This window comes from Equus przewalskii, chromosome 17 (genome assembly GCF_037783145.1).
Source record: "Equus przewalskii isolate Varuska chromosome 17, EquPr2, whole genome shotgun sequence".
In the NCBI taxonomy this organism is placed as follows: Eukaryota; Metazoa; Chordata; class Mammalia; order Perissodactyla; family Equidae; genus Equus; species Equus przewalskii.
This window is the reverse complement of record NC_091847.1, coordinates 5,910,228-5,923,642: the sequence shown is the minus strand read 5'-3', so window position 1 is coordinate 5,923,642 and position 13,415 is coordinate 5,910,228. Positions and strand designations below refer to the sequence as shown.

The following is a 13,415-nucleotide window of genomic DNA, read 5'->3' as shown; positions in this document are numbered from 1 at the left end:
ATAAACAGGAGAGACCAATGTTCTCAAAACCAAGTGAAGAGTTTTGTAAAAGATAGTGATTATATAGAATGTTGATGAGAGTAAAATGGGGATTGTGATTGGAAAATTGGATTTAGCAACATGAAGGTCAGTGATCACCTAGGCGATAGAAGTTTTGGTGAAGACCCTGGAGTGAAATGTTACTGAAGGAGTTTAAGAGCAAATAGAAAAGAGGAGTTGGAGACAGGAAGTATGGATAATACCTCAAGAGCTTTATCGTAGACCAGAAGAGATCAAGAAATATGGCAATAGCTAAGGTTAAGAAAGTCAAAGATGTTTCATTTTTTCCATCAAGATAGGAAAAATGCTAACGGAATGATGTAGTAGAGAGGATGAGATAAATTTGAAGGTAGAGAGTATTATTTGAGTGATATCTCCAAAGAAGTGAGAAGAATGAAAAGTAATGCTTAAGTTGACAAAAGATAAGAGCATGGACAGTCCATCTAAGTTAATAGAAAGGAAGACAAAGCATATGGGTTCAGAAGTTGATAGGTTATTAAATATGGTGGCAGGATTTGTGGAAATTCTTTTCTCATTGGTTCAGTTTTCGTAAAGAAGCAGGAGGCAAGGTCATTAGCTTAGACTAAGGAAGAAGTTAGAGTTGGGGACCTGAGGAAAGAAGAGAAGCCATTAAATATTTATCAGAGCCAGGTGAATGGACTTAGGAAATATTTAGAAAATACAATGAGATTGAGAGGACACAAGAAAGGCCCACTTGAAGTTGGTTGTGATTAAGTTAAAGTTGATTAAGAGCAGTTCTTATTCTTCTGCCAGCGAAACTGTGCAGAGGCAGAATAAGTGAAGGTTGGGTTTTAGCAGTATGGTTCTGCCAACCAAATATCTTCAGTCAATGAAGTATGAATGGGCGAAGGAAATTGAGGCTGCATATGAAAGGATGGTCATAGTGATGGACCAGGAGATTTGAGCTGGGTAAGGAGGTAAGAGAGAACAAGAAGGGGTTGAGGAACACTGAGTAGTTGGTGAGAATAATCCTTACACTAAGGATTATGAGAATCCAGGTATTAGAGGAAGGGACCCAGAAAGGGAGGAGGTTGAGGTCGGAGAATAGAATGCTTAGAATTGAAATTATGGAGAGGCAGCAATTGGTAATAATAAATACTGAATTCTGTTACTGATTCCATGAGGTACTTATCAATCATGACTAATAATTTGGAAAACATTGTTAGATGGAGGTACTGAGGTAGATGTGCATGGAAATGGAAGGCATTGCTTCATGATCACACCTGATCCATGAATGAGGAGGGGCCTTCTGGCAAAGATCTGTAAGAGGAGCCTTCCAGGTGGTGAAAAAAGCAGGTGGAAAGACTCTAGAGCAGGAGGGAACCCAGCACACAGAGGGTCAGGAGGTGGGTTTATACTAGATGGGAATTAGTCATTGAGGGCAAGTGTGAAATGAAATGAGATCAAAGAGGTACAGGGGAAGATCATATAGGGTCTTAGAGCCACGGAAAGAATTTGAATTTTATTCTAAGTGTATTGGGGAGCCGTTAAAGCATTTTAAGCAATGGCATCAAATTTACACTTTAAAAAGGTTGACTGCTGTGTAGAGAATGGTTGGGATAGGGGAAAGAAGAGATAAGACTGGAACCTGGGAGATGAGCTCAGATGTGTTGCAATCGTCCAGGTGAGAGATGTTGATGGATTGAATGAGGGTGTGGTGGTTAAGCTGGAAAGAGGTACAGAGATGCAGAATTTACTTTGGAGCGACCAGAGGGCTGCTGATGACTTGGATGTGTGGGAGGTGTGTAGGGGTGCTGGTGAAGGAAATAAACACAATAAGGATGACTCCTAAAGTTTTTACCTAAGCAACCAGTGGATGAGTCATACCACTAAGTGAGGCAGTATAGATAGAAAGACTGGTGAGGATGATCTAATTAGTAGAAACTAAAGGGCACATAGGAAGCTGTGTAAGTCTGGAACTGAAACGGACTGATAGGGAATGGACAGGAATCAACATGTAGAAGAGTTCCTTCTTTCACAGTGAAATGATAAAGCAAGAAACTGACAGTGCTCTTTTTATGGAAATATGAGCATGGATTCCTGTTCCACAGTGGTGGTCCAGTGCCATCATGGGTTTTCCATTTGATGTTTGTGAGAGCTGGTAGTGCTTCGTGTCTTCCCCTTTAGGTCTGACATGCACACTGGATTTCCAGGCTAATTTTCTTAAAATATCACTTTGTATAGAGCACCCCAGTCACACATATGTTTAAAGCCCTTTTTGGGATCCTTTTATACAAGAACAAGTCCACATTTTTGTCATTCTAGTCCAAGCCTTCTCCATGTGACCTCTCTCTTTACTACTCTCTTCCAAGTTCACATGGAGGTTTCAGGGTCTTAGTTTTTCGATCTTCTAAAATGAGGGGGTTGGGGCCGGCCCAGTGGCACAGCAGTTCAGTGCACACATTCTGCTTCAGTGGCCCGGGGTTTGCTGGTTTGGATCCTGGGTGCAGACCTACGCAACACTTGGCAAACCATGCTGTGGTAGGCATCCCACATATAAAGTGGAGGAAGACGGGCACAGATGTTAGCTCAGGGCCGGTCTTCCTCAGCAAAAAGAGGAGGATTGGCAACAGATGTTAGCTCAGGGATCATCTTCCCCCCCAAAAAAAAAAAATGAGATTGGTTGGTTGAAGACTAAGATTCTCATCAGCTCTACTATCCTACAGTTCTACTGACTCAAGCATGGTAAAATTTAACCACATTGCTCTGCTTATATCTCTAAAGCTATGTAAGTATAATGCTTTTTTTTTTTTTGCCTAGCTAATGTCTACCTTCCTTCAATAAACCTCTTTCTCTGAAATACTCTTTCTAATTGCTTCAACTCTTGTAACTGCTTATTATTTTGAATTCACAGAACATGTATTCCGTATTGTCTAACAAATCATCCATGTTTCTCTTCTTCAAACCACCCACTTCTCTATCCATCCACTCATCCATCTACCTGACTACACATCTCTTTGGAAGCAGCCTGGGGTAGTGGAAGGAACATAAAGTTCTGCACGCCGGGGTTTGAGTCCCATTTCATTATGAATATTATTATTATTTCTTGTTACTTGTGGAGCTTTTTACCTCTCTGAAATTCTATTTTCTAATCTGAGGATTTGATGAAAAAGTACTTTTAGTGCCAGGTTAAAAGATTAATACATGGTGGGCATATAATATCAGGTAAGTATGACCTTGCTTTTGCCTCCTCCAACTAGATTATACACTCCTTAAAGATGGAACTATAACAATATAACCATTTATTTATTTAGGGTCTGACACACAGTAGGCATTGAATAATTGTTAGTTTATAATTTTGGTGAAGTGGTAATAAAATTCTCCAGAGTGACTATTTTATTCAACAAATGTCTTCTGGACACTTAAGATAACAGGCCCTATGTTATTCTCTGTAGACACAAAACTGAATAAGCAACTATTCCTCCTATGGGAGCTTAAATTCAAGGAGAAAGACAAAAGAATCATGATAAATTGAGATTGTTACTAAAAGTGAGTACAGTAACAATATAGTAAAAGGAAAGATTATATCAGTCTTAGGGGCAAGTAGAGACCGGGTTCACATGAGCTGGATCTTAATGAAGAAGGAGGAAATTGCCAGGCAGATAAAAAGGCAGAAGGGTGTTTCCAGCAGAGGGAAAAAATGCACAAATGCAAGGAGGTGCATTATTTGGGGGAATACTGAGTGTTCTGGTGTGATTAAGATATAAAAAACATGTATGTGATAAAGTTGGAAAAGTAAGAAAAGGGAAAAGGTCCTTGAATGTCAGGCTAAGAAGTTGGGATGTATTGTGTAAAATTAGGGAGCCTTCGAATTTCTTAAGCACTAGTGTCACATGTCCAAGTTTGTGTTAAAATACTCCACTAATGGCAGTGTGGAAGACCGATTAGGGTAGGAAGACTGGAAAAGTGGGATAAGTTAAAACGAAACAAAATGATGTTCTTGAACAACTGAGGCCCGACTCAAGATGCTGGACTAGATATTATTTGGACTTTTCAGTTCTGAGTTTCTAGTCCGTAATTTTCACATTCTCATTGATTATACCTGTTGTTTAATTCCAAAAATAATGAGGTGGATTTTGCCTGAAGACCTAAAAAAAAATGAGGCTAGATACAACTAGAGTGCTTCAACATTAACAAGATCTGTTAGAATTTTACAGGTACACTCTGAAAACAAAAGTTCATTCCATTATAGATATGTTTATTCAGAAAGAATATTTGGAAAAAAGGGCCTATGTGGGGCTCAAATCAATTTCATTTCTAATTCCCACATTGTGAACATCTTATCAGTCCATATGCACATACACAAAGATGTATGCTCTTTATACAGTAGCAATATTAATATATAGTAACAGAAAAAAATTGATACCAATTAGGAGAGAATACATTATAATGCCTTAGATAAATCGTAGTGAACTCCTAGGCAGGATGATCCATTTCTTCATATTAGGTTTGTAGACAGCACCTTCCCTCAGTCAGTTCACTGTCTATGGGACCATAAACTTGCTATGTTTACCGTTATGTGAAACACTAATGGAAGGGAAGCTGGAGATAGGAAACTCTAGAGGGGAAATGGAAGCATTCAGATGAAGCATAAAGAAGGCAGTAAAAGAGGGCCTAAGGGCGGGGAAGAGTTCTGGGGCCTAGGGTTCTGCAGAGACAAGCAGACACAGCAATGCCCTCCAAGAAGCTGATGGCAATCTGCTGAGTCACCAGAGTACACACTGGAAGGAGAGAAATGCCTCTTAGCTCACTGACCAAATAGCTGAAGAAGATGCTGGGGGACAAGGTGATTCCTGAGCATCTGGCCCTGACCCCACACTGTTCTCCATCTCACCCCAGTGACTCGTAGAAGACTGGAAGTTAGCCATTAGTGGTGTCAAACTTATTTTGAAAAGTCATGGATTGAGTTTTCTCCTATGAGTTATGTGAAAATGAGTTAGCGAGAGGTTTCAGGCTATCATATTGGGTTACTTTGGGAGGCAATGATCGCATCAAAACTCCTAAGAAGGTGAGATCAATATTTGTATGGCTCTAGAAGAACTAGCTGAGGTGTTTTAGACATAAACTGGGATGTTGGGGAAGCTTCAGAATACTTTAACAGACAGAATTCCTGTTGAGATTATTGACATGTAAGATGGATGGTTGTGAGGCAGGTGTTAGTAAAGCTGTGTAAAATAGAAGTGATTTCTAAAATGGACAGACACGTACAGAATATGTATGTGGAATGTATGTGTATATGAATTACCCAAATAGTGGGATGATAAAAGGGTCCAAATGCCCTCCAGGAATGTGGTATTTATCACATGCCTGACACATAATTATCACACGATGGTTTAGTTTATTGGGTTAAATTAAATATTAAAACACCCAGATTCTTAGAATTAGAAGGTGGCTGGAAGAGCATGTCTCCCAATAGTGCATGAGATCGGCCTTTCCTACCCCTGGCAGCCCGGGGTCCCCTTGCCCCATGTCTGCACATCCATAGCACCACTCTTGCACAACTCCTCTCAGCACCAAATACTGCTGGGGAGCTATTATTCATTCTTTAAGTGATAAAATAACCAAAACAATCACATTTGGAAATCTTTAATGGCCAGAACCAAGAGGAGAGAAGGAATCAGAAGAACTGAGATTAGCTGGAGAGAGCTTCTTCTATTGGCTGACTGTTGGGGAATGACCTTATAGCCTCAAACTACTTTCTTCTACCCTTCCTGCCTTAGATTATTTTACAATCTTATTTCACATTACGTATTCTGGAATCTCATCAAGACGATTAGGAAGAAAGGGAATTATAGGAAGTGGTAGAAATTGAAGAAAGTGTAAAAGGACTTAGTTCTATCTTGCATTTCACAATCCAAGTACAAAGTAAACTTATGGTTGTTTTATTTTCCAAATTGGTATTTTGGTTTCTGCTAAGACACACGCACATGTGCGTGTGCACACACACTAATTTTGCAGTTATATTCAGGATTCTCTACATGGACCCAGATGCTATAGTAAAAGCATCTGTAATATCTTTGAAAATTTGAATGTTGAAAGAATTGAGACATAGGTCCCTAGAAAACAGTAATGATAATTAAAAGTAAGATCATAGTTTTGCATATTTGGGTCCTATTTTTAATTCTTATTTCTAATATTTTTCTTTCAAGGAAGCTTACAAGTTCGTTATCAGCTGAGCAAGGGAGAAATCCATGTATTCACCATTGATGTAGAGAACTTTGCCAACAGAAGGATGCACCGCTTGAAGATTAACCGAGAGGGAAGAGAGCTTACCATTCAGGTAACTTACTTCCCTTCCACTCATTAAGTCAAATGTGCCTTGGCTGCGCAATAGAACTTTTCTGAGCTTCCCACCTGAGCCAAGTGTGGAGCCAAATTCTAGAAACAGATATGAGCCACACTTGGCCCCAGCCTTGGAAGTACTAGAAGAGTGGTTCTCAGTGTGTGCTCCCCACTTGCAGCTAGCATCAGCATAACCTGGGACCTTATTAGATATGCAAAGTCTAGGGCCGCACATCAGACCTACTTAATCAGAAACTTTTTTGTGGGGAGGTAGAGGTGATTCTGATGCCTGCTCAAATTTGATAACCCCTGAACTGTAGTATAATGAGGAAGACACACAGGTGTAGAAGATATCACAAGGGACTGTCAAGGGCTAGGGTAGAAGTATGCACAGGCGATATGGGAGCATGGAGGACACTGATCTCATCTGGGCATCAGTACATACTTTCCAGAGGAAGTTAGGCATAAACTCGGTCGCGAAGTTGAGTAGGAGTTGGCTCAATGCAGAAGAGAGAGGAAAGAGCTCAGGCAGAGAGCCCAAGTGAACATAAGCAAAGCTGTCTGAAAAAGCATAGTGAATGGCAGGCACTCCACAAAATCCGGTGGTCTTGGTATAAGGAGCAGCAGCAGGCAATGACAGATCACAATAAAGAATTGGGACAGTCCAGATGATCCCCTTTAGAATCATGACCTCAAGTGAGCCCTTACATCTGCCCAGCAAACACCTTGAATATTTTTTAATTCATCCACTCTCTTGATCTCCTAGATGACAATTTTAAACTTCTTCCTCCCTCCTTATACCGCCAACAATTGCAACCTCATCTTTGCTCTTGGCAGACGAAATTGTTTTCTTTTTTCTTGTGAAAAGTATAGCATTCAGGAGAGAATATCCACATACTCTCACCACCACATTTACCCACCTACCTGCATCTGTGTCTGTGCACTCTCTCTCCCTCCTGTTGCTGAATGTGAACAATTAGTGGTTCTAGTTCATGCCTGACCCCACCAGGTATAGGCCAGATCTCATACCCTACACAAGAACATTCCTCCAGTATTATCATCTTACCTTCCCTTTCGACATTTTTCCAGCTCTATTAGATGGCTTCCCAAAGCATAAAGCATGCAAATATTACAAGCATTAAAACAACAACAACAAGAAAAAACTCTCCGGGTTAGGAAAGGAAACCTCTGCCTTATCTGACTTCATATATTGCCCCATTTTCCCTTTCAATTTACTGCCCAAATCCTTGGAAATCTTGTTTATAAACTTGATCTCCAAATTTGCCCTTCCTTTTTTTTTTTTGAGGAAGACTAGCCCTGAGCTAACTACTGCCAGTCCTCCTTTTTTGCTGAGGAAGCCTGGCCCTGAGCTAACATCATGCCCATCTTCCTCTACTATATATGTGGGACGCCTACCACAGCATGGCATGCCAAGCAGTACCATGTCCGCACCCAGGATCTAAACCTGAGAACCCCGGGCTGCCGAGAAGCGGAACGTGCAAACTTAACCACTTCGCCACGGGGCCGGCCCCAGCCCTTCCTTTTTTTTAAACCCACGCTAATGAAGGTTTTGTCCCTGTGCTTGCTGCAGCAAAATTATACTTCTCAAGACACCAATGTCCTTATCTTGCAGGATCTGATAGTCTTTTCCTCATTTGTCTTCTCATTGTCGTCGTTTGACACAGTGGTTGCTCTCTGCTCTTGAAACATATGCTTGTTTGGCTTGCTAGACACCACTTTCACCTATTGTTCCTTCTGCATCTGTTAGTTGCTCATTCTTGTCTCTTTTGCTGGTCCCCCCCTCATCTTCCAAACTCTGACCATTGGAACATCCCAGGACTCCATCTTCAGATTCCTTTTCTTTTGTACCTATGCTCATTCCATGACTAATCTCAGTCTTACACCTTTAAATGCCGTACGTATGCTGATGAATCAATCTAAAATGTTTGTCTAACTGCATTCCCTTCTCTGAATTCCAGACATATCAACTGCCTGCTCGACATATCTATTATGCCATTTTGGATGTCTATCAGTTATCTTGAATAAAACATATTTACACCTGAGTTACTGAGAATCTCCCCCCGACACTCCCCACCTCCATAATCTTCCATATCTCAGTTAATGGCAGCTCCATTCTTGCAGTTTCTCAATATTAAAATTGTGGTGTTATCTCTGATACCTCTCTTTCTCTCCCATGCAACATTCTGATGATGAACAGATTCAACTCTGTCTCAAGCCAAGTTCATCCGTTCTTGAATTATTACAGTTTACAACTGCCTCTTAATTGACATGTCCCTGCTGCTCTTTTTGTTGCCTTGTGACCGACTCTCAACACAGCAGCCAGAGTGCTCCTGCTAAAACGTTAAATTGTGGTAGTCTTCTGTCCAAAGCCCTTCAATGGTTTCCTTTCCCACACGCAGTAAAAGCCAAAGACCTTGCAGTTGTTTAAGAGGATCTCCATGATCCGACACCCTCTGCTTCCTTCCTGCTGTTACTTCTCTGATCTCATCTATTACTATTCCCTCTGTAACTCCACTCATGCCACTCTGGCCTCCTTGCTATTTCCAGAGCCCTTGAACTCACTTGAATTTGCTTTGCCTAGAATGCTTTTGTCCATTCATCTGTATGCCTGGTTGAACTTGTATTTCCTTCAGAACTTCACTCAGAATGTGATTTTCAATGAGGCCATCACTTTTCTAATACAGTAAACTAGCTCTTTGACTTCAACTCGACAGCACTTAAACACTGTCTAACATTTGATACAATTTATTTGTTTGTCTCATTTGTTATCTCGTTTCCCTCCTCTAGAATGTAAGCTTCACAATGACAGGGATTTTTGTCTGTTTTCATTACTATGAAACCCCCTACTTTTTCAAGCAGTGCCTAACGTACAGCAGGCACTCAATACTTGTGAACTACATGAATGAATTCCACAGCACTTAATGTACTATGTGGATAATATTAGATTGGCCCTGTGGACAGATGAAGGGAAACCCTTGGGTTTTAGGCAGGGGAAGTAGTATGGGTATATTATCATTTTCAGAGGTTCACTGTGATCACTGCAGGGAAATACAAATTTGGGAGTGATGACAGAGACCAGTCAAGAAGAGATGGTGAGAGCCTCAACTAGTGCAGTGGGGGAGCCGTGGACAGGAGGCTTTGAGAAATATCTTAGAAGTAACATCAGTAGCATTGGATGATCTTTTGGACATGGGCTATAAGAGAAGTCAAGATCGGCTATTACTTTTCTTGATTGGGTGAAAGTTCAAGAAATAATTGTTAAATCTATAGTGCAAATAATAATCAGTGAGTCATTAGAATTTAATAGGCTTATCTCTAAAATTTAATTTTGAAATAAGGAGGGGAAATCTTTGGAGCAAGTTTGGGTTGGAGACAGATTGAAAGGGATGGGAATGATGACTTCTTGTTTGAATATGTTTTGACTGGGGTACCAATGGGACATCTGGGATGCGTGCAGGGGGCATTTATACATTTGACTCATTTTTACTCCGTCTTTATACTTCCTGTCTTCTTTTTCACAAATGAAAGACACAAACAGGGCAGTGAGAGAACAATAAGAGGTATTTCCTTTTCTTCTTCAACTAAAGGATTTCCACCAATCAATTAATAGTCAATGATAAGCAGCTAGTGGTTGAGAACATACTATTTCCAAAGCACTGAAGGGAGCAGAAAGACTTGGATGCAGAGACTTTGTTTTTTTTTTTGTTTTTATTAAGGTTATAAAAGTTAACATCCTTGTGAAATTACAATTGTACATTATTATTAGTCATGTTGTAGGTACACCACTTGACCCCTAGTGCCCTCCCCTCACCCCCCTTTCCCCTGGCAACCACCGATCAGTATAGAGACTTTTTTAACGTTAAATCAGTTTGTTGACACAGTAACACAACACACGTGCCTCCCTGACACTTCCAACCACTCTTGACCTCTCTAGATCTCTTCTCCTTCCTCCCCACTTTGAATGACTTGTTCAGTGAAAACAGAAAAGAGTAGTCTCCTACTACATGCCCAGCCCCACCCCTAGGCCCTATGGTGCACTGTCTCAGGCATCACTCAGAACCTGTTGGAGAGAGAGCGCAGGCAGTTATCTCTATGCTCAGGCAGCCAGAGGCATTCAGCACCTAGTGACAGATCCCTCACAACCCCCAGGCTTTGAGTTGCTCTTTCTCCTTCTCTCTGTTCTTTGTGCCCCTGGGAAGGAGACCTTGGAGGTTGGGCCTGCAGCCAGGAACAAGAACGCCTGGTGATGATTTGATAACTGTAATTTGGCTAGTATTTTTTAAGGCTCAGGGGCCCCCCAAAATGCCTTGGTGGTGGAGGTGAACTTCAGTGCCCCTATTTAAAATGCATTAATGACATTAAACAGACTAAGCCAGTTTGCGAAAATGCAAGCACAACAAGCTGTAAAGAAGAAGGCAGGCATTTTTGAAACCAGTTAGTTAATTACTTCCTTTGAGAGATGAAGATCCTGAGGCCAAGAGAGGCATCCCTAGGGTGAGACAGACTTGGGTGAAATCCCTGCTCCATTGTTGATGCTATGTGACCTGAGACCAGTTACTCACCTTCCTGACCTCAGTCTACCTGTCTATACAAGGGTGGGTGGGGGGAATGCAACTTAGCTCCGTCAGTTCTTGTAAAGGTTATATGAAAAAACATAGCTGAAGGACCAAGTAGGAAGCCTGGCATATGGGCTTAGTCAAAATGCATTTCTTCTGAGGCTGGCCCTGTGGCATAGTGGTTAAGTTTGCACACTCTGCTTCAGCAGCCCAGGGTTCCTGGGTTCGGATCCTTGGTGCAGACCTTGCACTGCTTGTCAAGCCATGCTGTGGCAAGCATCCTACATATAAAATAGAGGACGATGGGCACACATGTTAGCTCAGGGCCAATATTCCTCAGCAAAAAGAGGAGGATTGGCAGTTGATCTTAGCTCAGGGCTACTCTTCCTCACCAAAAAAAAAAAAAAAAAAAGATAAGGCTTCTTCTATTTTCCTCCTTTTCCCATCTCATTTAATGACTTGCAAGACCACTGGGCATCCTAGATTCTGTGATCAACACAGCTTCTCTAGACCAGATTTCAAACTTTAGACATCCGGGAGGTTTAGAGGACTATGGTGCTTCACCCCTTACCACCTCACCAATTAGAATTAAAAATAAAAACAATACTAAACCATAAAATAAACATAAGGAAGTCTAACAAAATCATGCATTTCCCACTGAATAATTTAATGATTGCCTAGCACATATAAATATTGAAGTTGTAAAAAATAATATTTGCGGTACTCTCCCCTTTATTTTCTTTTGCTTCTGTTCTATACATTTGCTAAGATTTTCCAATTGGTAATTCAGCACCTGAATGAGCACTAGTGCTCAGGTGTCCTCACTCCATGTTAGCACTGGAACTCGTCCTCCAACTGTCCATAGTCCCCCAGTAGCCTCAAGTCTCCTTTAAGTCATCCTACCTTCCTCTGCAAAACTTTACACTCATTAAAAAAAAAATCCTTTAATTAAGTGTCATACCTCCTTCTTACCTTCATTGGTCATCTGGTTAAAGTGCTAAGGACCAGGTAAATTCCCACAAAGCAGAATAGTAGGACAGGAATGACTCATGTACTTGAACACTCAGTTCTTCCATGTGTGACATTTGAGCATAATCCTGTCACTGTTGAGAACCATCCACTTAGGAAGCTGATCCTATGGAACCTGGGCAGGAGGTGGGAGCAGAAGCCAGGGGAGTTTCAACTTAACTTTCAGTTCTGAGAATCCTTCCACTGCTCTCCACTCAGCAGGAAATTTCACTCACTTTAGACTCCTTTCCAACTGGGACAGCAAACATGAGAGGAGGCCCCCTGCCCCCTGCTAAAGGGACAGTTCCATAGAGTAGAAGAGGCAGGTGAGAGCTCTGAGGGAGAGCAGTGAGAAAATTCCTTCAGGACAAGGACCAAATCTGAACCCATGAGCATTAAACAAATTGTGGATGTGATGAGGCCCATGGGTATCAAAAGTCTAGGTTGTCCCTAGAGGCGTAGGGGCTGCCAGTGCAGCCAGAGGCATCCTGGTGGTATGATGGACTCTGTCTTCAAAGCCTACCAGGTAGAAAAGGGATCAATGCAGGATGTTTATTTATTCACTCAGCAAACCTGTGTGAGGAGTACTTGGCCAGTTTCTGTAGTCGGCTCTACAGAAAACATGTATCGATAAGATGTGGCTCCTATTCTCACAAAGCCAACAGTTTAGTGGAGAGGAAAGAGAGAGAGAGAAAGAAATGAAAGCAGATCATTATAATTCAGCATTTTAAACGCGAGGTTAGAGGTAGAAAAAAGGTATCATGAGAGCAGAGAATATGGTCAACTGGTCTAACCAAGGCATTGAGGAAAGCTTCCTGGAGGCAGTGGACTCTGGGAGCACTTGGAACAGTTTCTGGGACACAGTAGACATTCAAATGTATGTTGAGTGAATTTTATAGAAATTCAGAAATAAAAACACACTGTGATTGTCTACTTTTTGCTCAAATATCTAGAGAGGTACGAACAAGTAAAGCAAACACCATATTGCATGATGGGTGAGCTACATGACAATGGACACTGCTTTGTGACACTGTGTGGCCTTGGCCAAGTTGTTGATGTCCGTGACATCAGTTCCCTGGTCTGTAATACAGGGATAATAAAGCCTATTTTTTAGTATTCTGGGGAAGAATACATTTTGAAAGATGCTCTAGTATTGTATCTCTTACATACCAAGTGTTCAATAAGTAGCAAATGTTATTACCACCTAATTTCATAAATGAAAAAGTAATAAAGCATATAGTCACATACCGCAAGTCATAGCCAGTGACTTATCACACAGCAGAAACCACCACAGGACCCAGAGGTTCTTGGAGAAGGGTCAGTCTGAGCAGAAGGAAAGTCATGGCACTGGGACCTGGGAGAACCGGGTGTTAGTCTGGGATCAGCCTCTCTCTGAGGGGAGCAGGCATGGGACACACAGCTGAAGGAGTGTGTCTCCTCTTGAACTATAAGATAATGAGGATCCTTTTCAGAGATAACATCATGGGA

At 41.4% G+C, this 13,415-nt stretch overlaps 1 protein-coding gene across 2 annotated transcripts in view; it reads left to right on the top strand.

Annotated features, from left to right (window-relative positions):
* CNTNAP5 (contactin associated protein family member 5) overlaps positions 1 to 13,415 on the top strand; it is a 769,999-nt gene that overhangs the window by 719,870 nt on the left and 36,714 nt on the right. For both annotated transcript variants that reach the window (XM_070581024.1, XM_070581025.1), the window contains one exon: positions 6,210 to 6,340. In XM_070581024.1, the coding sequence (XP_070437125.1) occupies positions 6,210 to 6,340 (131 nt within the window). The remainder of the gene's footprint in view (positions 1 to 6,209; positions 6,341 to 13,415) is intronic.